This window comes from Paralichthys olivaceus, chromosome 15 (assembly GCF_024713975.1).
Source record: "Paralichthys olivaceus isolate ysfri-2021 chromosome 15, ASM2471397v2, whole genome shotgun sequence".
Lineage (NCBI taxonomy): Eukaryota > Metazoa > Chordata > Actinopteri > Pleuronectiformes > Paralichthyidae > Paralichthys > Paralichthys olivaceus.
In genome coordinates, this window is record NC_091107.1 from 1,076,787 (window position 1) to 1,103,932 (window position 27,146).

The following is a 27,146-nucleotide window of genomic DNA, read 5'->3' on the forward strand; positions in this document are numbered from 1 at the left end:
AGTGCAAATGTCAGAGATGATAAACTGAAGGATTTGGCAACAAGTCTCTGTGGCTGGTATCACATGTCGTCTTCATCAGTTTGGGATCGGGAGCTGAAAACAGCCTCATCACCTTCTGGACTGTGAGCAGCGTGCACGTGGTTCATCTCATCTCAGCCTATTTCAGCAATACTGGAAATTATTTTAATGAGGGCAGTGAATCTAAATGTGGTTTGGATGAATATACATGTCTAGGGGGCGCTGTTTCACCAGGCTAATTTAAAGAAGCACGCAAAGCTCCAACTTTTCTGATGGTGCAAAATGTAAAATTTTGAGCAGCAGAGTTATTTCTTTATGGAACTTCACTTCATGGGAAATCGATTTAATCAAGTTTGTAGACAACTTGACAGCTCCCCAAATGTGAAGACAACGCGTCTTGATCGCCACCTGGAGGTTGACTGCAGTATAAGCTATATCCTCCCTCCTCCATGTTGGTAAATGGAATCTGAAGTAAAAGAAAATCTATGTAGGCCTCAAATAAATTTCTCTCAAAGATGGATTCTGACATTTTGAAGAGATTATGGTGGATAGAGGAAGTTTTCACTTCGTTCACTCGTTTGGTTTTAATAATTTATTTGATGATATAAAACAGATGAAACATAATCATTGACAGCTGAGAACGACCTGTGATTGGTCGAGCACTTGTGTCATTGAGAACATTATCACTGCAGCATCTCCTGATAGCTACTGCACAGCCTCTGGCTCGGAAGCTTGTAGAACACAACAAAACAACAAACTAATAAAAAATAGGGATTTGATGAGAACAGCTTGGTTCAACAGGGTCCATCTGTATTTATTACTAATCCTTCTGATCGTTTTCTTATCTTGTGCAATTCACGTTTGTTGCACTATTACTCACCACGACAAGAGATTTATCATTTTTATGAATCTGCAGCGACATGCAATGAAACGCACAGTAACTTTCAATTGATTCCTGATTGTGCATGTTGTCCATTTTCTTATCTGAGGTAAATACCCTGTATCTTCCAATTTATTCAAAGGTTGAGTGTGTGATTCCAATAAATGTAAAAAAAAATAAAAAAATAAAAAAAATCAGGAAATTCCACCATTTCATCAGTTTATTGATTAGAACAGAATCCAGGAAACGTGAATGTTTAAATCTGACAGCAAGTTCATCACAAAGACATTAAAATAGAGAAGGAGAAAAGTTTTCTACTAAATCTTGTAGTTACAGTGATATAACGTGTGTGTGTGTGTGTGTGTTCTCCCTCCTCTCCTGCAGCCCTCTCAGGTGAGTTCCCGCCTCCTTCCTCGCCTCTGATTGGACCGTCAGACTCATCCTCGGCCCTGATTGGCCGCCCTCCCCGTCGCTCCGCTCCTGCAGGTAGCAGGTCTGTACTTGAGCTCAGGTGAATCGAACCTTGGAGCCAGAAACAGTGAAACAGCGAAGGGCGGTGGAATTCTGTCGTTTCTCTGGGCGCATTGAAAACAACCTTGTTCCTCGCGCAGGTGAAACTCAGCTGCGGAAGAATCCACGTCTGAACAAGTGAACTTGAGAAGTTCTTGTGATGGCAGCGAGAGTCGGTCTGTCCATGAATCCGCCGCACGCGACAGAGGAAAGGGCGGTTTTCACGCAGCTGAAGCCGGTGAGGATGTCGGGAGCGGAAGGCGCCGAGGACGCGTCCGTGTTTGAGGACGTCAAACCCGGGGTGAGAGTCTGTGCCGACCCGCTGAGTGTAGCCGGGGGTCTCGGTGAACCACTTCTTCCTTGAGTTTTAATAATAATTATATTTTTTTTACATGTGTCCTCAGTTAATTCATCTTTGAAGCTTTGACAGACAGCGGATTCATCAAATACAAATAGAAATAGAAGTTATAGTGATAAATAAAACCATTAATAACCATTTAATTCCCCTTTGAGCTGCATGAGCTCTTTATTTTCTGTGTATGAGGCTGATTTTTTTTACCTGTGAGAGGAAGCAGCTCACCTGTAAATGCAGACACAGGTTAAAGTCCTTCAGACACCTGACAGGTCAGGAAAGGTTCCCTGCAATCACTGGAGTCAATCTGTTTTTATTTGCTAAGTTGCGTTTGGAGACTTGTGCCTTCATGGTTTGTAGAAAGATGGAGCTGGCTGTGTTGTTATATAACAGCCGAGCTTTGTATTTGTGTTGTTGCATTGTGAACACTGAAGTAAATACACTGCTGGAGTTTTAATTATCTGGACTGTTGCACATAAACGAAGCTGAATCGGAGAGGACGTGTGAAGGCCGCTCTTTCCTGCAGGAGCCGTCAAGTCATGGGATTTGATCACATGATGGACGAGCAGGTTTGAGTTGAGTCTGTAAAATGGCTCATTTGCTGTCGGAGCCCTTTTGGAAACGAGCCCCCATACGTGCCAGAGCGATTCTGTGAAGCAGGCTAAGTCACGTCATGGTATAGCAGTGCCTGACGTTCGCTAAGAGACCGAAGCAAGCAGAAGAATAAACAATGTTTTACGACCAGTCGACCACCTCCTGTTTGTTAAACCGCCGATCGCTGCGGAGACATGACAGCTGCATTAAAGTTGAATGGCTCTGAATTGTACGTCGAGCCTGAGTGATCGCAGCAGAACGCAAACAGAAACCGGATTCCTTCGAATGGTGCTGAGTTTGGCTTCCCGCCATGTGTGTGGTGAACAGGCCACAGATCCACAGATCAGCTCGTCTCGGGGTCGAAGCCGGACTTGATCGGTGAATTATGGAGTCTGGTAGATGCTTTGTACCTGCACATATTTCACACAAAGCAACACGTGTGACTGTTGCAGGTTGAGGTTGTTGGTTTTTTTGATGCACACATGGAACGAGAGCAGTCAGCTCGGTGGACTTCTACTTCTATTGACCACTCGAAGCGTTGAACGTGACGAACCGCATTCACCCGTTCACACTGCGCTACGACACACAGCTCTGTTTCAGTCACACGCTATCAACGCAGCCGTCAGTGGTGAACTGTCGGGTACAGTCTGGACTGTGCTTCTCTGCTCGACACAAAATGGCCACATTCACCTGCTCGGCCTCATGCAAAACACGACTTTGTCAAGAACAAAGAAGTCGGGTTAAGTGAAATAGTCGCCCCCTCAGGCAAATCAAAGCCAACAAAGCACAGCGGGTTCACCTCGTGTGCTCTGGCTCCACCATGAAGGTGCAGGCTTCTTAAAAACATTCCACACAGATCACAAATCCCCGCTCTCCTTTTTTTAAAGTCTCTTTTTCCTCTTTAGTACAAGTGCTACAGAGAGTCCAGACCCCTTATCGCCCTTTGTCACCCCCCCCCCCAGACATGTTTCGGAGTCATTGTTCTGGTATTTTGAAGAGCGCTTAACTCGGTGTCGTGACAGCAGTATGTTGCCCGACCTGTCTGAGCAGGGCCCGCATCTCTTCAGGCCCCGAGGCAAGAGAGACGAGGATAAAAGCTGGTCTCATGAGAAAGTCACAACAGCAGTGAAAGGTCGACGAGGCTCCTCGGCTTTTCCCTGGGGCGCCGCTGAAGTGTCTTGAGGTCACGATCTCGTGACTCAGCAGTGTTACCCATTAAGTATCTAGATTGGGGCGCCATGTTCTAATTTCTTCTGCCACAGTTTCATAATGAACCGAATAACACTTCTCACAACACCAGGGATCTCTAGCTTGATGTTTTTACCGTTCACACAGACAATAATTCTGTGAGAGATTGAGAGAAGGCGTCAAGGGCGACGCTCGGCAGAGCTCAAGAGAAAGATGGATTTAAGTGTTTAATTTAAGTTCTCGCAGTAAATATTAAGTGATTTAGCTCCATTACCTTAACCTGCGTGTTTATATTCACCTCCACCTGTTTACAACGCGCCTGCACCTTCGGCAACGACATCCCTGACGTGGATTGTGTTTCTGGGCAACTCACAAATTGAAGTATTATTTTTCCCTGATTTGTTTTTTCTGCAACCTCCCGTGTGTGATGTTTGAGTTTAAATGCAGCTGCTCGATAATGATCCGAGCTGTGAGACTGGAATAAAACAGTGAAGTTGTGTGCAGCAATGAGCTGAAAGACACTAACTGCTCTGTAGAGAGGAAACATGATCAATATCGTTCATTTAAGAGATTGATGAGTGTGCGGCTCTTAAACAGGAGAGGCTTCACTTGTCCTGTTGTCACTTTTAGACTTGAAGGATTCGGTTAATGTCACAGTTATAAAACTCACAGGCTCAGGAAAACTGTTCTGCAGCGTCAGTGACTGTGTGGAAAAGTAAAACATGTTTGTTTTTCAAAATTCAAGGATTCCTCAGATGTTATCAGACCCTTGTGACACAGGGATGTAAAATATATAGAACTTGAAACATTTTTTACTTAGAAACATGAACAAATGCAGATTGTTCTTGCATTGTTGGTCTGTAAAATAATCTTCGGTCTTCGGTGCCCACTAGCTCGACGCCCACGTATGACAGCTCCTGCAAATCATTTGGGTTTTAGCAGAGAATTTAGTTTTTAGGTGAAGTCTGTGATATTCCGTTCCTCCTGTTTTGTCCTAATTACAGTCAAAACTCGTAGATGTGCAATTTTACTACTTAATAGCCAAAAGCTTCCATGTGTCGGGGGAAGCAGAAGAAGTGAAAAAACAAAGGACGCAGGGTTTGAAGATGTGGAGCGATTGTGTTCTTGCTCCTCAGGTGTAATGACAGAATAAGTAACTGATATGAAACCGATTTACAGATTCTTTAGTCATTATATCACACGGACCGGGGGGGGGGGGGGGGGGGGTGCTGCTGTAAGACGGAGCGCAGACGACAGGGGAAGTTACTCTGTAACTTTATGGCGAACAGATCAAGAGCGTGTTCTCTGTCACACCTAATGATTCCTGAAGATCAATACTCAGATATGGTTCAAGTTTGCTGCTCTCCAGGGTTTTCGAGAAGTTTTTTTCCTTCCTGGGACTGAGCTCGTTGTGTTTGCATTGATTCTCCTAAAGTCCCGGGTTGACTGACTTGTCTCCATGTTTCCTGTTGTGTCCGCCCCCCCCCACGAGTGAAAAGTCTGTGTGTTTTCTCGTTGCCTCTCGCTGCAGGCTGAGGCTGAAGGACGATTTTGTTCCGACTTATGATTTGACTTCCAGCACAACACGCACAGCTGATTTGCATGTGAGCGAGCGTCTGTAGACGAGTCTGTGCTTGCAGGAATCTCACATTTAGTGGTGATGGGAAGTTTGATGGAAAGAGACGACATGAGTAATTAGTCTTTGCTCATTCCTGAAGACGATCAAGCATCTGGGAAGAGTTCATTCGTCCTCATGTATTTGAAATATAGATGTAGATTTCTTTCTGTCTGAACCCGAGAGAAAATGAACAGAGCCTGACACAAACTCAATGTTTCCCCTAGAGAACAGGAACGTTCACATCTGATGTCAATGCTAAAATAAAAAAGAATGACACCCGGTGGTTTAACTGACGTAGCCACAGACTGAATTAAATACCAAATTTAAAAATAAAACAATTTGTGCTGCGAGAGAAATGCAGGATAAAAACAAAATCACATGATTGATTTTTAATTTATTTAGTGGTGCAGATCACAGAAGACCCCAATGATCAAACAGGTTATTTAACCTGAACGCCATGTGAATACCTTCAGTACCACGTTGGCCTCTGTCCTCTCTCCTTCTAATTTTATTCCTCGTATAAATATTACATCACTCTCCGATGATTAAGTATTTAATAAGTAAACCAGACACATTTGCAAACTCATTTATCAGTCGGATCGTCCAGCGGACTGACCAGAGATTCATCATGTGACTCAGTTCGTTTTGTTTGGTCTGATGATGTCATCGGTACCCATCATGCCCAGCCATGTCTCCGCACCAGACAACACACGCTGCCCGCAGACGCTGGTGTTCTACTGTTTTCTAATACCTGTGGTCTTAGAACTCTTCAGAATCTCCTTTAATGAGCGTCTCTGTTGATCCCCTGCTCGTCTGGAAAAACAGAAAATTACTCTGATGGGGGCAAAACAAAAGGTGACGTGATTTTGTAGTAAAGTAAAAAATAAATCTTTCAGCGTCTCTGAAAACGTTCGGATACAGGAAGCTGAAAAATGGCCGCGTTGTTTTTCTCCCAGTTTCCTCGGGCAGTGATTTCCATGTATCATTATGCAAAGTGATTATTCTAAGAACATTTGAATTCAAGGTGGAAAGGTGGACGTGGAAAAATGACTACATCTGAAAAGCAGCCTTCTGTTGTGTGGGACAAAAGAGACGAGAAATAAGAGACACAGGTCAACACGTGAGGAATCGTATTGTTTGCGCAGGGTTCACCTGAATACACGGATATTTTGGTTTCTATCCCAAGACGACCTCTGTTCAAACAATAGTTAACGGCAGGTTTTGAAAAATGCGTCATCTGGTGTCACAGAGCTGAAATTAACACAATACAACACAATCTGTAACCTGAACCCACACGGAGATTACTGTTGGTTCTCAAACACAAGGTACACGGTCTGATCACATATGCAAACGCCTTCTGTGTACAAATATTTTGGAATAGTATATGTGGATTTCTTCATTTGATAAACTTTATTTTATCAGTCTATAGATAATTTTCACAATTAAATAATACAACAACACTTTTTTTTCTTATAAAAAAGCTTATGGAAGCTATTATCCACGTAATTACACTTGTATATCAACTCTTTAATATATATTTATTTTCTAGTTATCTGCAGTAACTCTTGCCTCAGTTGTGACTGTTCTGGAAAACCAAAACAAGTCTCCCTATCTCTCCCTCCATCAGCAGCAGTAAAACCTCCTGTCGGTTTCAAAGGTTGTGTTTTTGCTCTGACGACCCCGTCCTGGTTCCTGTTCCGTTGTTTAACAGCGAGCAGACCAGGGGGCCCCGGCGTTATCACTTTATTGGGATCCAAAGGCGAATGGCCACCATCTCCCTGCATTCCTGCGAGCCATAAAGGAAAAGTGACGTGCAGCCGCAGGAGACGGAGACTGACGGAGACGCCAGCAGACGTTTTGTGGCTTAGAGGCTTTTTGTTCAGGGGGGAGGGGGAGATAATGGGTTAAAAAGTTCATCTGGATTTTACTTTCAAACTAAATGTACACGTCTTTATTTAATATTTTTTATCTTCTTGACTCTTCGTGCTGTATACGAGGGGGTGATCAAGAGATCGCTTCACTTTTACGGAGCTGGAATTTATTTAGTTTGCGGGGGGGGGGGGGGGGGGGGGGGAACAGCGCCCCCTAGACGTGCTTCATGTTCAGCAAACATCTGATGGACATCTACATTTGTCATGGAATGAAGTGAAGACTCAGTTTCAAGCTGATTGTTATACCTGAATGTAAAAGCAGTGCGATATGAGGAACTCTCAGCGTGGAGCTCATTCTCTTGGAGAACATGTTGGCGTTTGGTTTATGGGATGGAGTGGGAGTTTCCACACAGAGTGGAGCTGATAAGAGACTGTTATCTGGCACAAGGATTCAGAGCAGAGCAGTTGTGCATGTTCTCCAATTATTAACCGACTCCGTCTTGGCCCAAAGATCTTTTACTGTGGTCGAGCACACGAAGCGATACGGAGACATTTTTAATTGTAGTTCGTCAACCCTGCTTTGATGTTTCCGCTCGTTACTAACGAGGCAGTTTTTTTTAAATTACTTGAAAAACACCTCGCATCAAAGTTTTCACCTGAGTAATGACAGAAGTTCACTCTGAAGTGAACTTGGCTGTCACTCTCAAGCACAATCGATTCAGAGTGAAAGGCGCGCAGACTAAAGAGGGAGCGACAAGTTCTAGGAAGAGCGAGAACTGCATTGATGCCTATGAGGTCTGACTGTCTGCGTGGACGGTAAAAACTTTATGGACGACAGCGCACAGCAAAGCTTCACACAGCTGTACACTGCAGCAACCGCACAACACGTCTCTTATGCTGTCATCATGAGATCATCATGCAACTAATGTTGCAGATAATTCACGGAACACAGCTTTGGTGAGATGAGCCTGTTCTTAAACTGTTAAACCGCAGCTTCTCTCTGCACAGACGATTTTTCTTTTCTCATAAAGAGGCTAAAGAGAGAAACGTCCGCGGTGAGAGAAGATGCAGATAAATCAGGGAACAGAGTCGGACGGCAGGAAGGATCAGGGACAAGGGCACCCACGGGTCACAGCTGCCAGCACCCAACAGCACCGTCGCTGTTTGTGTCCCGAGCTGAAAGCTCCTCAGTGAGGAGGAAACAGAGAGGCTGTTTTTGTTTTCCTCTCTCTCCTCAGTAAATACCCAAGACTTTAATTTCACAGAGCGCTCAGATTGCAGCGGTGATAAGCTGCCGCGAGTTCACCTGCGACGAAAGATGGACACGCGGAGTTAATCCTGTCGACACAACAACAACACACATGCGCATTCTTACGCATGTACACAGACGACGCAGGCAGAGATGTGTGCGTATGTAAAATGTGCTGAAAAAATAAATAACTGCATGTGTAAAAAAAATAAATTATTTCCAGCACACAGAGAAAAAACAGATAAGATAAGATAAAACTTTATGATCCACTTACCAGGGACATTCAGATGTGACAGCAGCTCAGCAAGATAATAAAAATATATGAAAGAAAAACAAGAGAATAAAGAACTAAATGCTGAGTGTGTAGATCGTATACACCTTTCATAGAGGCGTGTTCTTTTTAACACGTGTTGTCATGGAAACATGCAGGTTCCCTATCAGGAGTTTCGGAGACATTTTGAATTGGTGGACATGTCGTCTTCAGATCAGTCGCCCTTCCTTCACTATCACAGTGTCAGTTTGATTAAAATCCTTGTCTGTCTCTGTGTCTCCGTCCTTTTTGTTCTCATTCATTTCATTCTCTTCCTGTTTTTCTCCCTCCTCCCTCCCTCCCTCCCTCCCTCCCTCCCTCCTCCTCCCTCTTGGGCGGTGCATCTGTTGCTGTCATTGTGAGCACTTTGTCTGGCCGCTCTATTTTTACCTCTCATTGTTTAGGTTTCTCGTTCTCAAGCCGTCCTTCTTTGTTTTGCTTTGGCTGAGGATTCTTTTCTTTTCTGTCCTCTTCATGCATCAAAACCACTTCCACTGGCCACGCCCACGCGGGGATCTCTCCACCTGTTTGTGTGTTTGTGTGCAGATAAGTGTGTGTTGTCAGGCCGCAGTGCGTGCACACCTACATTTGCTTGTGTATGTTTCCTATAACTCATGCGTTTATACATTTGTCTGTCTGTGTGTGTGTGTGTGTGTGGTCTCCGCTGCAGAGATTCTTTACTTAATGGCTCGTGCACCTCTAAAGGACTGACAGGCTTCATAGACTCTGAATGACGCCCACACACAAACACATGAGCACACACACCAGTAAGTCCCGACAATCAGATAATGCTCTCAACCTAAAGTGAGGATGCACCTGTCCCGTCTTGTCGCATGAAAACGTTTCGACTAACCTGTTGTTTCCACTGCTGTCATGCAAGCGACTGACAGTTGTGTCTCCATGGCAACATGAGAAAACAACAATAATGGTCTTCATTGACGTTTCATATTGTTCGATGCTACGTGCACGGAAACGTTTCTGGCCTGACGTAATGTATTGTTCATTTACACCTGAATCATCTTTGTCCCAAATGAAAAGTTCATTATTTAATACAATTTCATTTATTTCAAACTAAATTAGTTTGAAATACCAAAGGGAAAAACTTTGTCGTTTTAATATCAGCTGCAGAACTGTGTGTGTATATGTACTCTGTGTATATATGCAGCGGTAAGCACGGTCACTGTTGGTTCTGGGTTTGAATCTCCAGGACGTTTGTGTGGTTGGGATTTAATTGTTGTAGATCATTTATCGTCCCGTCTGTTTTCACTGTTCTCAAGAAAGAAAACATTCTGAGGACTTGTCCTCTGGAATAATTCGATTTTTTTAACACTTCTATTTATTCATTTATTTTTCTTTTCAGATTCGACTGGAGTTGGACAAATACCTCCCACAGATCAACGGTCCTCTCTTGAACCCCTCGACTGTCTGCGGTGACAAAAAGTACCGACGAGAGAGCGCCTCCGTGGTGGATGAGTTCTTCTCAGAGGACAAACCCGCCCCTTACAGCCTCAACATCAACGTCATCCTCCCCAGCACCACCCACCTCCGCACAGGCCTCTACAGGCCCAACACCAAGACCCTCACGCCCCAGCAGATCAAGATAGAACCGGGCCTGGAGGTGCCCTGCTCCATCTCCACCACCCAGGCCCTGCCAGACTTCACCTCCGTCTTCAGCGTGCCGCCTGTGGTCAACAACGTTTTCATCAAACCGGACATGAGCTCTGGAGGAGTGGTCAGTGTGGCCGCGGGATCTCAGCAGCAGCCAAGTTTGGACACAGAGCTTCACATCGGCCCCCCGGCCCCCCAGTCGCAGGTGTACCAGATGCCCATCACCAGCTGCGCCGACCTCACGCTGTCGCACAACTCCCCGTCGACACACGGCTCCGCAAGCAGCAGGACCATGCTGAGCCTCGGAGGCGTCGCGTTGCCGACATCCAACGGCCACTACATGATGCAGGAACACCAACTCCCGCAGCACCACGGCTACTACCAGGCCACTCCCAACGCATCCCAGCACACAGCGCCACACAGCCTGCCGCCCTCACCCCCAAACTCCCAGCCCGGGAGCCCCGATGGTCAGGCGGAGCTGCTCGGCTTAGCGTCCCTACCTCCACCTCCGTACCAGCAGCGTCTCGGGGGGACAAAGGTGACAGGGTTGTCCCCTCACGCTCTGCTGATGACACACGGCCAGGGCGTCCTGACAGGCCCCAAATATAACAGACGGAACAACCCAGAGCTGGAGAAGAGGAGGATCCACTTCTGTGACTACCCAGGTCTGTGCTTTATCTGTTTTACTCCACAAAAACGTCTCATGCTAAAACTCGTCTCGACTTGATTCAAGAAGTTTTCCTTTTTACACCAGATGCACGAAGCTTCACATCAGGATCTCCACGTTCAGTTTTTACTGAAAACAACATATGATGCTTTAAAGCCAAAACATTTATTTAAGCTTTGGTGGGTTGGACACCCTTTTCCTGAAATAAGTCTCAGAGGAAGTTGACATGTGTTTGAAACTTCAAAATACACTTGAGGATGTTGGTTTCTTCTGTCGCCGATCAGCAGCTGTCAAACTTGTAGAGAACTTTGTGTCGCTGCCATTTTAAAGCGGCAGAGCTATTATACGCTGATGATTGATGATGAGAGAAAATGTACCTCAAACTTCTGAGGTTGAACTTGTCCCATGTAAAGTGAGAGCAGAGGCCGACATTTCAAACATGGAGGCAGTTGACCAATCAGAACAGAGCTCAAACCCAGTGTTTGAGAAGAGGAGCTGCAGCGATTTTTTTCTTTCACGTAAACATTTTAAAGTTTTTACACAGTTTAAATTAAAATGTCTCCTTTAAGTCGTCTGAGGTCACAGGCAGCGTTGAGTCATTTTGGAAAACGGCCAGTGCTGCCTATTGTGTAGAACTGAAATATATAATGAAGTTGTCACCGGACTGTTCTTTTACCTCGTCTGCACTCTACCGTACAACTGATCAAGTGTAGAAGTCCTCAGGCGACGTATAACACTATGCAATTTGATACCTGCTCTTACTCACACACATACTGAGGTTGTTCTTCCAAAGTATAGACTTTACTGCACAGAAATGCAACATCTCCTGCTCTTTAATGGCGGTTTGATTCGCAAAGAACTTGTGAAAACAAGTTTCAACACAACCGCTCCAACGAGTCGGATCAAAGTGTTGTCTCGCAGTGTCACTGTTGTGTAAATAAACCCCGTCCTGAAGCACAGATGTAAATCTCTCAGTAACGCGCTGCCTCTCAGAAACAATTGTGCAGAAACAAGATTGCCGACATACTTAATAACACGCTGCCAGAACATTCGTCTCTCTTCATCAAATGATTAAGTCTCATGTTAGACTCGTCCAGAAGAAATATGACAGCGAGGTGAGATCGTTCTCCCTGGTTCAAGTTTCTGAACGACTGTTTTCTCTGAGTTGTACGTTTATTCAGTGTGATGATTAAGGAAACGTTTTGTTCTCGTGTTTCTTCAAAGAAAACTGAAGTTTAAACTTTAAATGAGACTTTACTTTAGCTGCAGTCGTGTTGGAAACAGGTGAAATCGTGTCAGAGGCTTCATGTTACGAGAAGTAAAAACTTGAGAATTCGTAAATGAAGTGACTGGAGGTATTTTTCTGTTTTATTCAAATCCATACATCAACTTTGTGAAACTGTTTAACACGATCCATCCATTCAGCATTTTTTTGCCAAATATCCTGTTTTACATTTCCGTAGAAGTTAATCTCACTGGGTCACAAAAACTCCTCTTGTATCAAACCTTTATTGTTCAGCACGTTTTCACATTTTCATCGTGTCTCATGATTCCTGTCGTTTCTTTACAGGCTGCAGCAAAGTTTACACAAAGAGTTCTCATCTGAAGGCTCATCAGCGGACACACACAGGTGAGAGATCTGTCAAATAGATGCTGGAAACAGTAAATTCATATAGAGCTGCTCTGAAATCAAGTCACATTCACACCTCATTCACCGGAACAGCCGCTGGGTGCACTTTAACTTTGGCAGACTATCATCTATTTTTCCTCTCACAACAGGAATCAAATATTTTACACAAAAATTCCTTTTTTTGTTTTGTTTGACGCATCAGATTCAGGTGCAGCGTCGGGGTCGAGACTAAAAACGAAGAAATAAGCGCGTCGTGTTTCCATCACTGCAAAAAGAAAGAAAGATAAAAAGAAAGAAAATTATAAGATAAGAGAAATGAGAGAAATGTGTAAAAACAAGTGTGTGTAAATTAATTGTCCAGAAAAGTCCACAGTCTTTTTTTGGGTCTCTCAAATTTAAAACATGAATAAGAATTCAGAGAAAGTGTGTTTCCCCATGTGCTTCCTGTGAAGTCGTATTTAATCGCTCCTCTCTGCATTTCTAAACTAATCCTGGGATTCAAACCAGCGACAGTTGAGTCACTGAGTTCAGTCGACTTTATTCGTGTGTATATTCCTCATCCTGTCAGATCCCCAGTTTCAATACATCCAGTGACTGTGAGAGAGATTAGCTTGAAGAAAAGTTTAAACAGCAGGGGAGCCACGTTGGTTTGCTTAAGAGTTTTTGTTTTACCGTGTTTCTACGTGCTCGTACCTGTCGCCCGAGCTTCCCCAGAGAGAGATAACAAAAGAGGGAGGGTGGAGGGGAGGATGAGGGAAGGAGGGAAATAAAGGGGGAAGGCACACTGTTGAAATAAAGGCCAAACCAGTTACTCCTGCTTTTCAGTCGTATTTTCGGAGGATGGAGGAGGAAGGTGGAGAGTTTGCAGAATGGGGGGAAAGGCTGGTTTCGATGCGTTGCTCGTTCTGTAAGATGAAACCTGTGGATCTGCAGCAGCCTCGGACACGGAGACTCGTGATTAATGTCACAGTGTCAAACTGGTGACAGAGAGAGAGAGCGAGCGAGCGAACACGTGAATGAATACACACGAAGAAGAACATCTCTCTGTGGCCATAACTAAATATGATTTATGAATCTGAGCAGCACAAAAGACAAATAGGCCATAAAACCTCCAGTGAGAACGCTCAACAGAACAACGTGAGGAGTAGGTTTGGATTCATACATCCATCATTTTTTTAAAACCAGCGTACAAGATGATATAATCAGTAGTGAACCTCGGAGCCCCTTGGCTGTTGTCTGAAGAATTCGCCTCTTGGGGCAGCGGACATCCAGTGTAGACGACTGATACACGAGTTTACAGTCAAACTAGTCAAACGTTTAACCGCACAAAACACAAACAGTGATGGGATCTGTGGCTGTCTTTCAACACAGGGCTGTAAAATCCTTCTGTAGACTCACTTGTGATGTGTCTACATCGACCTTAGAGGTTATTCCTTCTCAGGCTGCTTCAATCAAATCAGTTATTGACAAGACACAAGTAACAAATAAAGGAAATATCCTGACAGCACCTCCCCACCCCCCCGGGTGACTCCTGATCCCAGGATGTTGATGAACACTTGAAGTCACCTCAGTGTAACAGCAGAGAACCCACCACTCCTCAGTGACTCAGCCGCTGTGAGAGATTTACTCCACTGCTTGTTCTGGTCACTTTCTGAATCTAACCAACAGACTTGACTGGTGATCCGGTGGTGCGAGGCCTGTCCGGTCTTGTTTTACATTCAACTGTTGATGACTCAAGAGCCGAGTATGTTTGAGAGACAATGGTACTCCAGGCAAATCAAAAGAAATTAACAAAACCCGAACCAGAGTATGGAATGGATGTAGCTCCTCAGTCTCAAGCAGCTTATTTTCTCAACAACTCCTTATCATCCCTTTTACTCTAAACTGTTTTCTATCTCTCAGACAGAGAGCTGATTGTTTACAATGGTTATTCTGTAATAATTGATCCGTGGAGTTCCCCAAGGTTCTGTCCTAGGTCCCCTTTTATTGGAGCATTGGAACGTTATGGTGAGATTTGAAGACTAACGCAGAGATACCTTTTGACAGTGACCTTATTTGACATCCCTGCTCATGTTTGTTGTAGCTCACGATCACAGGGACTATAATTTGCTCTGGTTAATAATACAGTACGTGCATGTGAACTTCCATGTTTCGTAGCCAGAAGGAATATTTCCACGCCCGTGATATTCTGTAGCTCCTTCATCTATACATGGAATGAACATCGTTGTGTGTTTGCTGACAATCTTTTATCTGAAACATCATCATCACTGATTTACTGTGCGTCCGCTTCATTTCCTTGTCACGGTGATAAAAAGGGGTTTCCTGTTTTTGTTTTCCAGAGGAGACAGTATCAGGAAGTGGAGCGTGTTTCAGAGGTTGATCTGTAGAGCTGTAATCTTCTCTCAGAGTTTCCCAAGTTGTTTCAGAAAATGTTCGGCACTTTCAAAAGGTGATTAGATGAACTGTCTCCCATCGACCTGGTCTCTGCTGATGTGCACGTTGTTGTTGAACCACTATCTTTGGTCCCTGTCAACTCTGCTATCACAACAATCTCACCCTCCCATTGTTAAACGGGGGTGGGGGGGGCCCCAGCCTTGACCGTGGCCCGCGGCAGCCATTTGCGGCCCTGCACATGGACTTTTGCAATTGTGTGTGTTTGTACATGTGTGTGTGTAAAGAGCGGAGCGCTATCAGCCTGATTAGGGAACCCTCCAGCCCTCTTCACAAACACCAACGCTGCTGATAAAGCTGAGAGCTCCACAAAGAGTTTATGGGCGTCCTGGAACCGCCTGGACGTGTTTGCTCTTTGACTCTGTAAAAACAGCAGAGCTGGATATAAAGTGAATATTATTACACTCACGTATTCAAACACACTTGGTTTAGTCATTTGCGGTTTGAAGTTGAAGACGTGGTTTTTGAAAAAACCTCTAGTTTCAGCTCAGGTATTTTCACTTTTCTTAACAGTTTATTTGCCGCAGATTTGATGGATGGGTGGAAACTGCCGTTAATTAACTGTGACCTTTGCTCTCCTCACTGTCAGTTGACATTCAACATATAACAGGATTCTGGACTCGCTCTGAGTTGGTTTAGTTATCAGCTGGATGCCTTTATTCCAAGTGTAAATTGACTTTAGATTAAAGCTGTCACGTCGTGTCAGAGGAGAATTTAATGGAGAAAAATGTTGCGCACTTGAACCTCTTTTTTATTTTTCTTTCTTTCTTTCTTTGTAGAGCATCATCGATTTAAATGAAAAAAAATATGTGTTCTCGTTTAATTACAACTTTATTCCGGTTATAAGTTATAAGAGAGGAATAAGGAATAAGCAGGAGTCATAGTTTTCCATGCAGAGAGTTCAGAGTGTCACAGAGAGTTGAAGCCGCCTATAGAGTAAATACACGATGTATATGTCCTTTCATAAAGTACACATCAGTCTGACAGGGGCTTTTGTGTCCCAGCGTGATTGATGTGTTGTTGCTGTGTGTGTGTGTGTGTGTGTGTTTTGCTGAGACTGAGTGTTTGTCTGTTATGATTTATGATTTTTCGTGCACGTGCCCGTTTTGTGCACGTGTGTGTGAGTGAGAGAAAAGGTAGTTTGGCCGTTTCTACACAGCCACCTGATCAAACAGTTGCTGTTTGTTATGTACAAAATGTCCGTCAAAGCTTTTTCAGTTTGAAAGAAAACGTCCTGTGATAGTTTTATACAAAGACGATTTCAAATCCTTCTAATAACAGAGGAGGAGGAGAAAGTGAACGTGCTGCGTGATGAATGAGTGCACACTCAAACCTTTATCTCATCGGGAAGTTTTAAAGATCTCGCTTCTCCTGCGTCATAATTTAAGACCAGTCTGATCAAGATCAGTATCTTGAGACAGTTTTTGTAAAAAGCTCAATTTAAAATCTACACATCAACATGATTTTACCATCGAGTGAACATGAGTAATGAGATTTTCACCTCAGCCTCTTGGCAGCTTGTTAAGGATCATATACGACAGCAGTGTTTGTTCTGTGTGGGCCTCAGGGGCCGGTTTGCGAGGCCCTTGAGGATATTAGTCTGAGAGGCGGCCGCTTTTTAACCCTGACAGTTCAGCTATAGAGCAAAACCAAACACACCTGCAGCTCGAGAGCCTCAAGCTTTTATATGGAGACATTTGTGCTCCACTTCTACACACACACACACACACACACACACACACACACACACACACACATCAAGTGCAGTGAAGTCTAGAAACAGGATATTGTCCAAACAGGAGGCTGAAGTGCTCCTGAGCCTCTGATGTGGGTTTAGGTGCAGGTTGGATTTCTCAGGTTTAACAATAAACAACATTTTTAATCTTCAAACCTTTTACTGAATAAATTATATTACATATTTAATTTAATTTAATCTTTAAAAAGACATTCATTCTCTCATAAGACCACAAATAATCTCTTCCTCTTTATTCTTCTTTCGGTGCTTTATCGTCAAACCGTTTCCCCCTGTGCTCTTTGGACCCCTCTGCTCCACGAACGGCTGCCACTCAGTGATTGATGATCAATAGTGGGAGTTATCTAATCAGCTGGAGCCCGAGCTGCTAACGAGCGCTTAATGACCCACAGCGAGCAGAGACAGTCACGCTTCCTTGACCGTGGCTCGGAGAAGAGTCTCCTCAAGGTTTTTCAGACCAGGACACGAGTTCGTCTTTTTACAGTTGTCCAAAACTAAAACCAAAGTAAAAGCACACTTCTTTAGAGAGGCAACAAACATTAATGTTGGATAAATCAATCTTTGTTGCAGATCCTTTATATCCTGGAATTATACTTTTTATACAAAAATGTATGAACAGAAACTTGGAAACCACAGATTGAGGATTCTGCGTTTACTCGTGGAGTTGTGCCTCTTTCAGTTTTGTTTGCGCTCTTGATTTCCAGAGATTAATTTCCACCTCGGCTCGGCTATGACTGATGACTTCTTTTTCTTTCCTCCTCTTGTGCTCATGCCAGCGTGTTCAACAGAGCCTTTTCTCTTTGTTGATGATTAGCTCACTGTTCAGCACTAACACGTCGTGGCACAGCGCAGAAATGTCAGTGTTTGGGTGTGGTTGTGTTAAATGGACTCGTTACTCTTTGGTGCTTTGAATTCACATTTAACAGGTTCTGTATTTGTAGCTTCTGGATTCTAAAACCAAACTCATGGTTCAGAAACAATGGGATGAGTTTCACTTGAGACGATCGACAGAATCACAGTAAACTCACAGTAGAACACAGCGAACGATGAGCGGAGTCAGAGACATTTGTTCTTACTCGAAAAATAATGATTTCATGAAACAAACATTTCTTTAAAAAGAGACAGAAAACACTATAGTTCAATCGAGCTCATTTCAAAGCTCCTCTATCATTCACATGAAAACAAATACTGATTAAAGTGAAACTGATTTATCAGTTAGATAAGAATCAGCTGATATGAGCCTCAGAACCAGCGTTTGTTTGCTGATATGAAACTTTTATTTTACAGGATAGATCATGTAGAAAACACATGCATTTATAATATAGTAAAATATCAAGTCTGTTAAATTTCTTTGTTATAAGGGTTTGATCATGATATTTTAAGAATCTCAAATATATATTGGTCGATATGTTGGTATTGAAAATGTTTTACTTGCCAGTATCGGTAGCGGCATTAGCCTTAAAAAAAAAAAAAATCTGATTTCTTTTAGAAAAACAATGTAATGTTATGAAATGTTTTTCATTTTGTGCGTTTTACTTTCTGTGCGAGACACAAACCCACATTAACCCTTTCCTCAAACTTTACTCCATCGTGGTTAAAAGCTCCGTTGTGCAACTTCAGCGTTCAGCTGCCAAAACCTGAAACGTTCACCGTTGCTGTGTCTCGATCAGCGGTCACGCTCTCTGCAAATAAACAAACCCATCTAGTGTTTCGTTTTTCACGACTCGCTGAACCAGGTTTTCTGAAGCACATGCTCATATATTAAGGAAATTAGATTAATACATTTGTTTTTTAATTTGAAGACATAATGATTCATTGATGAATAATTGAATGGCTGATAATCACAGACAGATATTTTGTCAGGTTAATAAACAGGTCATACAGGATTCAATCAGATTTAATTAGTTAAAACGTTGAGTCTGTTATTAACAAGCTCTCTCCTCCACTCTCACACACACACACACACACACACACACACACACACTCACTCACACACGTAACTATAAATAAAGGTGTGTCCTTCAGCATTACACTAACAACACACACTGTTACTGTTGTCAGCAAAAACTAAACTTCTCAGGAATTTAATAAAAGCATCTTTCAGCTGCAGTGGTTCATTTTTTAAATTCTGTGGTTTGTGAATGAAGCAACTTCCTCCTCAGTTCTTGTTGTGTGTGTGTGTGAGTGTGTGAGTGTGAGTGTGTGTGTGTGTGTGTAAACAGACCAAAACAACCCTGACATGCTGCTGAAGGATTGCGTGTGTGTAGGTGTGTGTAGGTGTGTGTAGGTGTGTGTAGGTGTGTGGCACCTGACCCAGTAGTTAAGTGCATTGTCCAAAATAGTGCACCGTGCAACTTTATCTCAGCGCTCAGCCTCGTAGCTTCCAGCGCAGCGTGTGTGCAGCAGTAAACCACAAGTCGCCCACACGTTTAAAAAAACATCAATACGGATTATCTAGAAATACAACACAGGTTCACACCAGGACGCAGCAATTAACGTTTGGGATTAACGTGTTTACTGATAACACAGAAATGATGAGAACGACACAAATAGGAGCTGAGACGGAAAAGAAAAACATCTGAGGTGGAGTTTGTGCACATGTGACCAAACAAGAGGAATTTGTGATTCTGATGAAAGAAATCAGTGACCTCAGTTTGATTTTGCACTAAACTGTGATCGTGGTATGTTCAAGTGCACTCCAACTTCAGAACAATAAAGACGCTTCGGCTTCTCTTCTGTGGAGCCGTCATCTCGTTAATGATTCAAACAAGTAAACAAGGAGGTTGTGAAAAGGATCGTTTGATCTTCGTCGTCTCTTCTGTTTACAGAGTTGTTCATCAACCAACCATCAGATGTCAAAATGTTTTAAACAGCTGATTTTTAAAAACTGTTCGACTGCGTTAACGTGAAATGTTGTTCTTAAAAAAATAAAGGGACACGTTTTTATAAAGGCTTAATTAACTTACATGAAAGTTTCAAATCCACTGAAGTCGATTTTCATGACAAACAATAAAGATGTAGAAAGGAAATGAATTTAAGAGCCCTGAGAATAAAAGCTTTTATTCAACCACGTGCATGTTTTATGGTTTGATTGAGTTGCTTGGACTCAAAGCTTCGACCGAACTGGACCCTGTGAATGTGAATCTGATTAAAATGATCTTAAAAAGTTGTAATAACTTCCTGTCTTTTGTTAAATCGTCTCTTTCTCTCTCTCTCTTGCAGGCGAGAAGCCGTATCGCTGCACATGGGACAACTGCGACTGGCGCTTCGCCCGATCGGACGAGCTCACCAGACACTACCGGAAACACACCGGGGCCAAACCCTTCAAGTGCATCGCCTGCAGCCGCTGCTTCTCCCGCTCCGACCACCTGGCCCTGCACATGAAGCGCCACCAGAACTAGCACGGACATCAAACCTGTGCATACAAACACAGACAGTGCAGTATCCAGACCTGGCAGCCACTCGAACATAACGGCCCTAATATGAACACAAACTAAATCATCCCCGAGCGCCCGTGGTGGTCCTGGTGCTCGTTGCTAACAGAGGTTGAGTGACTGCAGGTTTCGAGTTGAATTCAAGTTACGACCTTTATCCCATTTATATAGCATCAAATAATAAAAAACATATATATTGCAGTCGGCCACCAGGGGGCGATCAATAGGATTGGCTTCACTTTTGGGGAGCTGTCTTCTCATCCGTCTTTAGGTGCATCAGAAAAATGAGTTTTTGTTTCAATGATCTTCTGTTATAGACGTCGCTCTGTGAGACAAACTTCTTGGACCTTCTCCAGGTTTAGATTTCTCCTCCTGTGAGATAAAGCCGATCACCTGCTGTCACTCAACATCGTGTAAAACCAGAGCCGATGATCCTCCAGGCGCTCGGAGATGATTTTCATCGTGTGTTCATTTAAAAACCACTCACACAGTAAAACCACAGTCATCAGAACTGTGGTTTTACCAGAGACTCCTGCTCATCACATCCTGGACAAACCTTTCAACAACAAAATGAACTTTTCCTGCAACTCTGCTGCCGACGTCACCACCAACACCATCTTTTATCATTTTGAGGTACGAACTTTCAAGGAGAGGTGGAAACACTTCTGTAAATATTTGTTGATACGTGTGCATAAGTGTGTGTGTGTGTCTGAGAATATGACGAATGTATTGAGATTTATACTTGACAACCTTTTTTTTTTTTTTACATTGAACGTTAATATGAGTAATGTTGAAACGTCCCTGCGATTCGATCTCACGTCAGTAAACAAATAATCGACCCAAGCAAACGGAGATCTCTCCATGGAAAAAGTTAATGATCGCCTTGTTATGCCTGTTTCAGCACAAGTCAAACCTGTCGAGCTCGGAGCGTGCAGCGATCTGCCAATGTTTGTATCCACGACTTTACCCGTCGCCCCGGCGACCAATCTGCTTTGATGACGGTTTGTTTCTGTTCAGCGGCGTCTTGATTCTTCTCCTGTATTTGTTCAGCACGTCAACTCAAGCAAGAGAGTGCAGGGCGGATGAAAGTCTTACGTAATCGCTCCTGATTGTTCTCATGCAGCAGAGTCAGTCCTGCTAACTGCATAAATGGCAGGTTCGCTTTGTTGTCTAACGTTAATTCTAAGTTGCCGCGTCTGTCATTGTTCTTAAAAAGACTTCTCTCCCACAGTTGAATCTGAGCATTTTTGTGCAGTGTCGTAGCCGCTGCTGCGTTTGCCAAGAACAAAGTTTCATCGTGCAAATGAAGGGTTTGAGCCCGTGAATGGAAACACATGGTCGTTATCTGCGGAACGTGACAGAGGGATGGATTTAAAACTGAATCAACTTGACAACTTTAGCCCTTTAGGGGAAAACGACACAGAATGTGGTGATTCTTCAGTTCTGCTGGTGACGACTTCAAAACATTCCGTTTATCCTTTAATTGTCTTGCACTGTTCAGAACCGTCAGACATCAGGGTTCAATCGTAACCTTTCCAGTGTAAACTGATCAGTAAGAAGCCCTGAGAAGAAAATACTTCATTATTTACTCCTCCGGCTCGTTTGTATTAAAATCTTAAGTAGCTTAAAAAGAATTGTTCTCTCCACCGATCAGAAATACTTTCAAACCAAAACCACAAACTGAGTCGCACCTGAACTTGTTGCACACGTCTTTTTCTTAGCACTTAGTAAAAATACTAATGAAACTGTAAAATGTACAAAATGTTCAGGAACAAAAGTGTTTGTCGAAGTAAGAAACTTCAAGGAGCTCAAGTCATGAAGTCCCTCATGGCTCCTTTGTGTTTATCCGTCTTCTGCCACCGATCATCAGGAAAATAACAGCAGCAGCACTTTGAATGAAATTCACAATCAACAGCTCCAATGCCAGTAGATGGTGCAGATGCGTGTGAACTTCTAAGGTGCTACTGCTTTCTTTGCCTGTAGGTGGCGGAATTTTACTAAATTCTGGACTGAAATCCTTGAACGGAAACATTCTGCTGCAGGACGTTAATGGACGAGCTCTTCTCTGTGTCTTCCAGAGTTTTACGTGCAGGAGCGTTTCTTTAACAAACAGGACGACGACGTCCGAACATTTAAAACAGTTGTTAGAACGTATTTGAATCAACCCACTTTGTACTTGGAAGAGTTGATTGACCCATTGTCTGTCCAGTGTTTTTAATTTAGGAGAAACGAATCTTGTGATTTCAACTCTGTTATCGTTTTAATAGAGAAACAAGTTCTTCTGTCTTCTCTCTCCAGGAGGCAGCACTGACCCCCCCCCCCCCCCACTCTGTACATAACTGTAGTCTAACAGAAAAACTTTGTAAATATTTGTCTGGTTTTATTTCCTAATATAATATTAATATTTTTCTTTTCTATTTTTATCTAATGGGACTTTAGATCGGTTTTATGTGAACGTTTGTTTAATTTTGTTTGGTTTTGATACATCGTGTGAAAGGAAATGTATCAGTTTATGTAAAATTAATAAGAACAACAAGAATGGTTTATTTTATTTTTTTCCTGTTTGTGTAAAATTCTGCAATGAAATAATAAAAAAGATTCATGAAATAATTCCAGATTGTTTTCTGGCTTCTTTAGGTCAAACTTTATTTATTCCCCTCAGTTCTGCAGAGAACTTTAGATCCTTTAAGCCGATTGTTTTGGTCTCCTGCACGTTTCCTGTTGGGTTCAGATTCAAGTGTCACAGGAATAGTAACACCCATAATTAATTAATGATTATTTCACATTTCTCCGGGTCAGTGGCAGAAGTTGATAGATTCTTTGGTAAATCTTTTCTCGGTGCAGGTAAAAAAAAAAAAAATCAATTTGAGTGTAGTTGGTTCAATTACATTAACTTCACAAACCATCCGTGTTTTCTTGTAAAGTTTTGATTCGATCTTTTCTGTGAGGAGATAACAGATTGGGTGAAACATTAAAAAGAGCTTATTGACAGCTTTTGTCAAAAACACAGAGGAAGTTAATCATTTCTTTGCATTGAGTCCTCGGCTCCGTTACGCAGATACCAGATTGTGTCTCGCGTGATGTGGCGGGTGAAAGGTAACTCGCCGGCAGGCAGCTCTGTGGCGTGCGTGACAGAACGCCTGCTGGTTTGACAGGGAATGAAAGACGACAATTAAGCTGAAATAATAACTACATAAAAAGGGAGAGAGGGTGGGGTCCCCCACTGGATTCTGCTGGCAGGGAAAGTAATCATTATGCAAGCGCCAAGATGCTAAAGCAGGGAGCTGCAGAAATTTGCCTCCTCATCTGGGACAACGCCCTTAATCTTAACACATGATGTCCTCTGCATGTGTGTGTGAACCTGTTCCACTGTTTAATCCATGAGTCACCAAGAAATACAGGGAGGTATTCAAACCTTACTTCTTTCTTTTTTTTACATTTTGCTTAACTTGCAATGTCTTTGGTCAAAAGCAGTTGATGATGTTTTCCCTCAATGTGTGAATAAGATTCTAAATGTCTGGATTTGTTCAGTCTGTTGTGACAGACGTCTTCCATTTAACATCCTCCACACATATAAGCACAATGTACAACGATATTCACCATCTTGTCCTGTTTTCTAAAATATATATAGTGTTACAAGAAAAACTAAACCTGGTTCACAGAGTCCACTGCTGGAAAACTAACAAACCACTTAAAGAAAACTGAACGGGTCCTTAAATAAAGTTTCCCAACAGTCTCCCACTTAAATCTAAGTAAACGATAGAGTAACAGAAAGATTGGACATAAACCAAAAGACAGCGAGAATCACAGAGACAATGGACAAAAGACAAATTCTCAGAATAAACAAAACAAACAACACAAAACTCAGAGAAGCAACTGAAGGTGTTGACTCTCTGAGAGGAAACAAGCGTCTGAACCAGACGTCCTTATGAACCCTCGTCACAGCTGATTCCCACCGGCTGACGGAGATCCCAGCTGCATCCCATTGATCCTGATGAGCTGGAGAACCTGTGACCTACATTCTCATCCCTCCCTCCCTCCCTCCCTCCCTCCCTCTCTCTCTATATATATGTATATAAGAAGTGAGAAAATGACTCTTCTAACTTCCTGAGGAGTTTATGTCTCATTCTCTTGTTTCATGTCTTCTTCAGTCAAACTGAGGAAACTGTGTGATGGACACAAGTAGAGTCCAGTGGACGGACAGATGGACGAGAGTAATATCATGAACTGACATTCATGGTTCGCAGATGATGAATGTTTTTGACATGGAGTTTGATTCCCAGACTTTTCCTCCAACACATCTGTGAGCTTCTCTCTCATTTCCCAGTGTCATGAGACTGATCATGAAGTCAGACCCCTGCGTTGTGTATCTGGAAGCTCTCCCGGTGTAACAGGTCTTGAGGGTTGGCAGCAGCAGCGTAACAGACTGTTCCCTGCCGGGACGTAGATGACTCACATGTTTAATTATGATCAGTTCCTTTTTCATTTCCTCCTCAGGTAGATGTTCTTTGGCCCGAGTCTCCTGGACGGTCGCCGTGGCTCACTGCTCATTCAGCTCCTGTTAAAACTTGTCCGACAGATTCTGCCTGCGAATCCTCTCTGAGGAGTTTTACATCACGCAGCGGAGCAGCTGGTGAGAGAGGTTCGCTGAGGATGGTGCAAATGAGGAGTTGGTATAAATCATAGACTGTTTACAAAGATGGATGATGAATCTCCACTTCCTCCCGTTTGAAAAATTCAAAGCTAACACGTCCCAGATATCGTTGCTGCCAACTGACACGATTTGATTCAGAGTCTGCAGAGAAGCGATGGAGGAGAGGAACCACGATATCAAGGTCACAAACACTCTGCATCCATCCATCCTTTGTCCTCCACACATCCAGGCTTGGATCCTGGAGGTAGTCGGTATCCAGACGTCCTCTCTCACCTTTTCCAGGTGATTTTCAGGACCCTGTTGACGCTTGATGCTCTCGTTTTTTCATGTTTTCAATCTATAGGATGTGAAACAGTGTGACATGTTCTAATGTTTGGAAACATTAACAATATTCAAAAAGAAGCACAATGAATAACTTCACAGGAACGTCTTCATCAGGCATCTGCAGGATTCATTCTTGAAACACGTGTTGAACGAGCAGATCCTTTCTTTTTAGTTTAACAAAAAACCTCAGGTGAGACATCTTGGTAAACGTGGCCGGACCAGTATTGCCGCATGTAGGCGTTGTTTTAACTGCTTACATTTAAGACGACGTTGCAGACAAAAGGTTCCTGCACATCGTGCACACGTGAGACAGTGGAAAAGGAAAAGGAGCCAACAAAGCTGTCAAAACAATCCACAGCGCCTGCAGACTGCGACTCGTCACAGACACGCAGGGATCAGCCTCATTGTTTCTATGGTTTAGTGAAGAGATGCCTGGGCGAGACCCACCAAAGCCATAAAGTATAGATTGTCTCACGATGCAAAGGCGGTCGCGTTGCACAAGCAGCACCGAGGAAAATCAAACAAGATGATCGCTGTCTGTCTCCACCTCCTGCATTTCAGCTGTGCAGTCAAGACAAGTTCATGTTCTCATGGTCTCACGCAGCCTCGGGGGAACTTTATGATCCATGAACGCTGAGTTAATCACCTCACAGCTGATGATATCTGCGCTGATCTAATTCATTTGGTTTTTCTACAGAAAAAAAAACGTTGTGTCATCAAGTGTCTGCAAGAAGAGAGAGAAGAGAAAACGGAACGTTTGGGAAAGAAATATTTATCCTGGCACAGCAGGGTGTCCACGTCCCAGACACAGGTGCTGGCACGTTACGCCTTGAAGTCATTTGGAGCCGCGGTATCGACGCTCTGTCAACCACTCGCAAACCGATCGCAGCTGTCAATCATAACATTCACCTTGTTTTCCAAATCATCAAATGTCTATTTAAAACCAAACAGGAAGGCAGGGCTATAACCTCTACTGCAGCCAGCCACAGGGGGGCGATGAAGATAATTTGGCTTTAGCTTTATATATATACATATGTGTGTGTGTGTGTGTGTATACAGACATAAAGGGAATCTAACAGGAAGTGGGCAGCATCAGAGGATTCATTTCTCTTCTCTGTTTGTCTGTTGATCCTCATGTGGTTTATTAAACCTGCACCGAGACACAACTTATCACAAAGTTCCCTGAGTCATGTGCACAGTTTGTTGATGGAAGGTCGAGGCGGAGTCGGGGAGAGTCAACGTGTGCGGTTGCAAAAACAGAAAACAAACATCTCAAGTTAAAACAGTTTGCACGAGAAGCAGAGTCGTTGTTTGTGTGGGAGGAAAACAACTTTCTGCACCAAACCATCTGAACCAGTCCGTCGGAGAACAGGTTTGATCCCTGAATCAGGATGAGCAGGTCACTTCCTGTCCACCGCTGAGCGCCGCTGTGACTTGCACGTCGCTAGAACTCACACGCAGCAGCAGCGTTTGCTTCTTTATTGTGTTTTCGTGGAGCGACTGCGTCTGTGTGAATCCAGAGACTGTTAATGATTGAGCCGATCATTGCTGCTGCAGGCCAATAAAACCATTCAGAGCAAAGACACAGTTTCATTCTGAGTCAACACACACACACACACACACACACACACACACACACACACACACACACATTTTTATGACTTTGTTCCTGCACTTTATTCTCGACATTTTCTTTATTTATTAACCTGCTTTGATCTCACTGTTCTCCCTCTGTTTGATCCTGTATAAACTATGTATTTGTATATTAACGAGTAATCCACATTTGAAACGAGCTAATTATTGACTCGAGCAGATGTTAACATCTGGAGCTGAACTTCACCTCAGGTGGATGTGTCAGCTCTTCTTCTTCTTCTTCTTCTTCTTCTTCTTCCTCTTCTGGGATGAGATTCCTTCAGTGGTTCTCAAATCCTCTGTGTTAGTGCGCCCTCCTGTGGCAGACACCTCAACCTACAATATGTGCACACTGGCGTAAAGTAACTAAGTACATTTACTCATTACTTCAATTTATTCTACT

At 43.3% G+C, this 27,146-nt stretch overlaps 1 protein-coding gene across 1 annotated transcript; it reads left to right on the plus strand.

Moving 5' to 3' along the window:
• Positions 1–1,425: 1,425 nt before the first annotated feature.
• Positions 1,426–22,743, plus strand: klf5l (Kruppel like factor 5 like). Its single transcript, XM_069539463.1, has 4 exons — positions 1,426–1,709; positions 9,951–10,863; positions 12,436–12,495; positions 19,922–22,743. The coding sequence occupies exons 1-4, from the start codon at positions 1,569–1,571 to the stop codon at positions 20,098–20,100; spliced, it is 1,293 nt and encodes a 430-aa protein (XP_069395564.1). The 5' UTR covers positions 1,426–1,568; the 3' UTR covers positions 20,101–22,743.
• Positions 22,744–27,146: the final 4,403 nt, after the last annotated feature.

Bases quoted from the DNA above. Each gene is read 5' to 3' on its own strand.
- klf5l (XM_069539463.1), top strand. From the start codon at position 1,569: ATGGCAGCGAGAGTCGGTCTGTCCATGAATCCGCCGCACGCGACAGAG. The intron at 1,710-9,950 runs GTGAGAGTCTGT...TTTTCTTTTCAG, and splicing joins TTGAGGACGTCAAACCCGGG to ATTCGACTGGAGTTGGACAA. The intron at 10,864-12,435 runs GTCTGTGCTTTA...GTTTCTTTACAG, and splicing joins CCACTTCTGTGACTACCCAG to GCTGCAGCAAAGTTTACACA.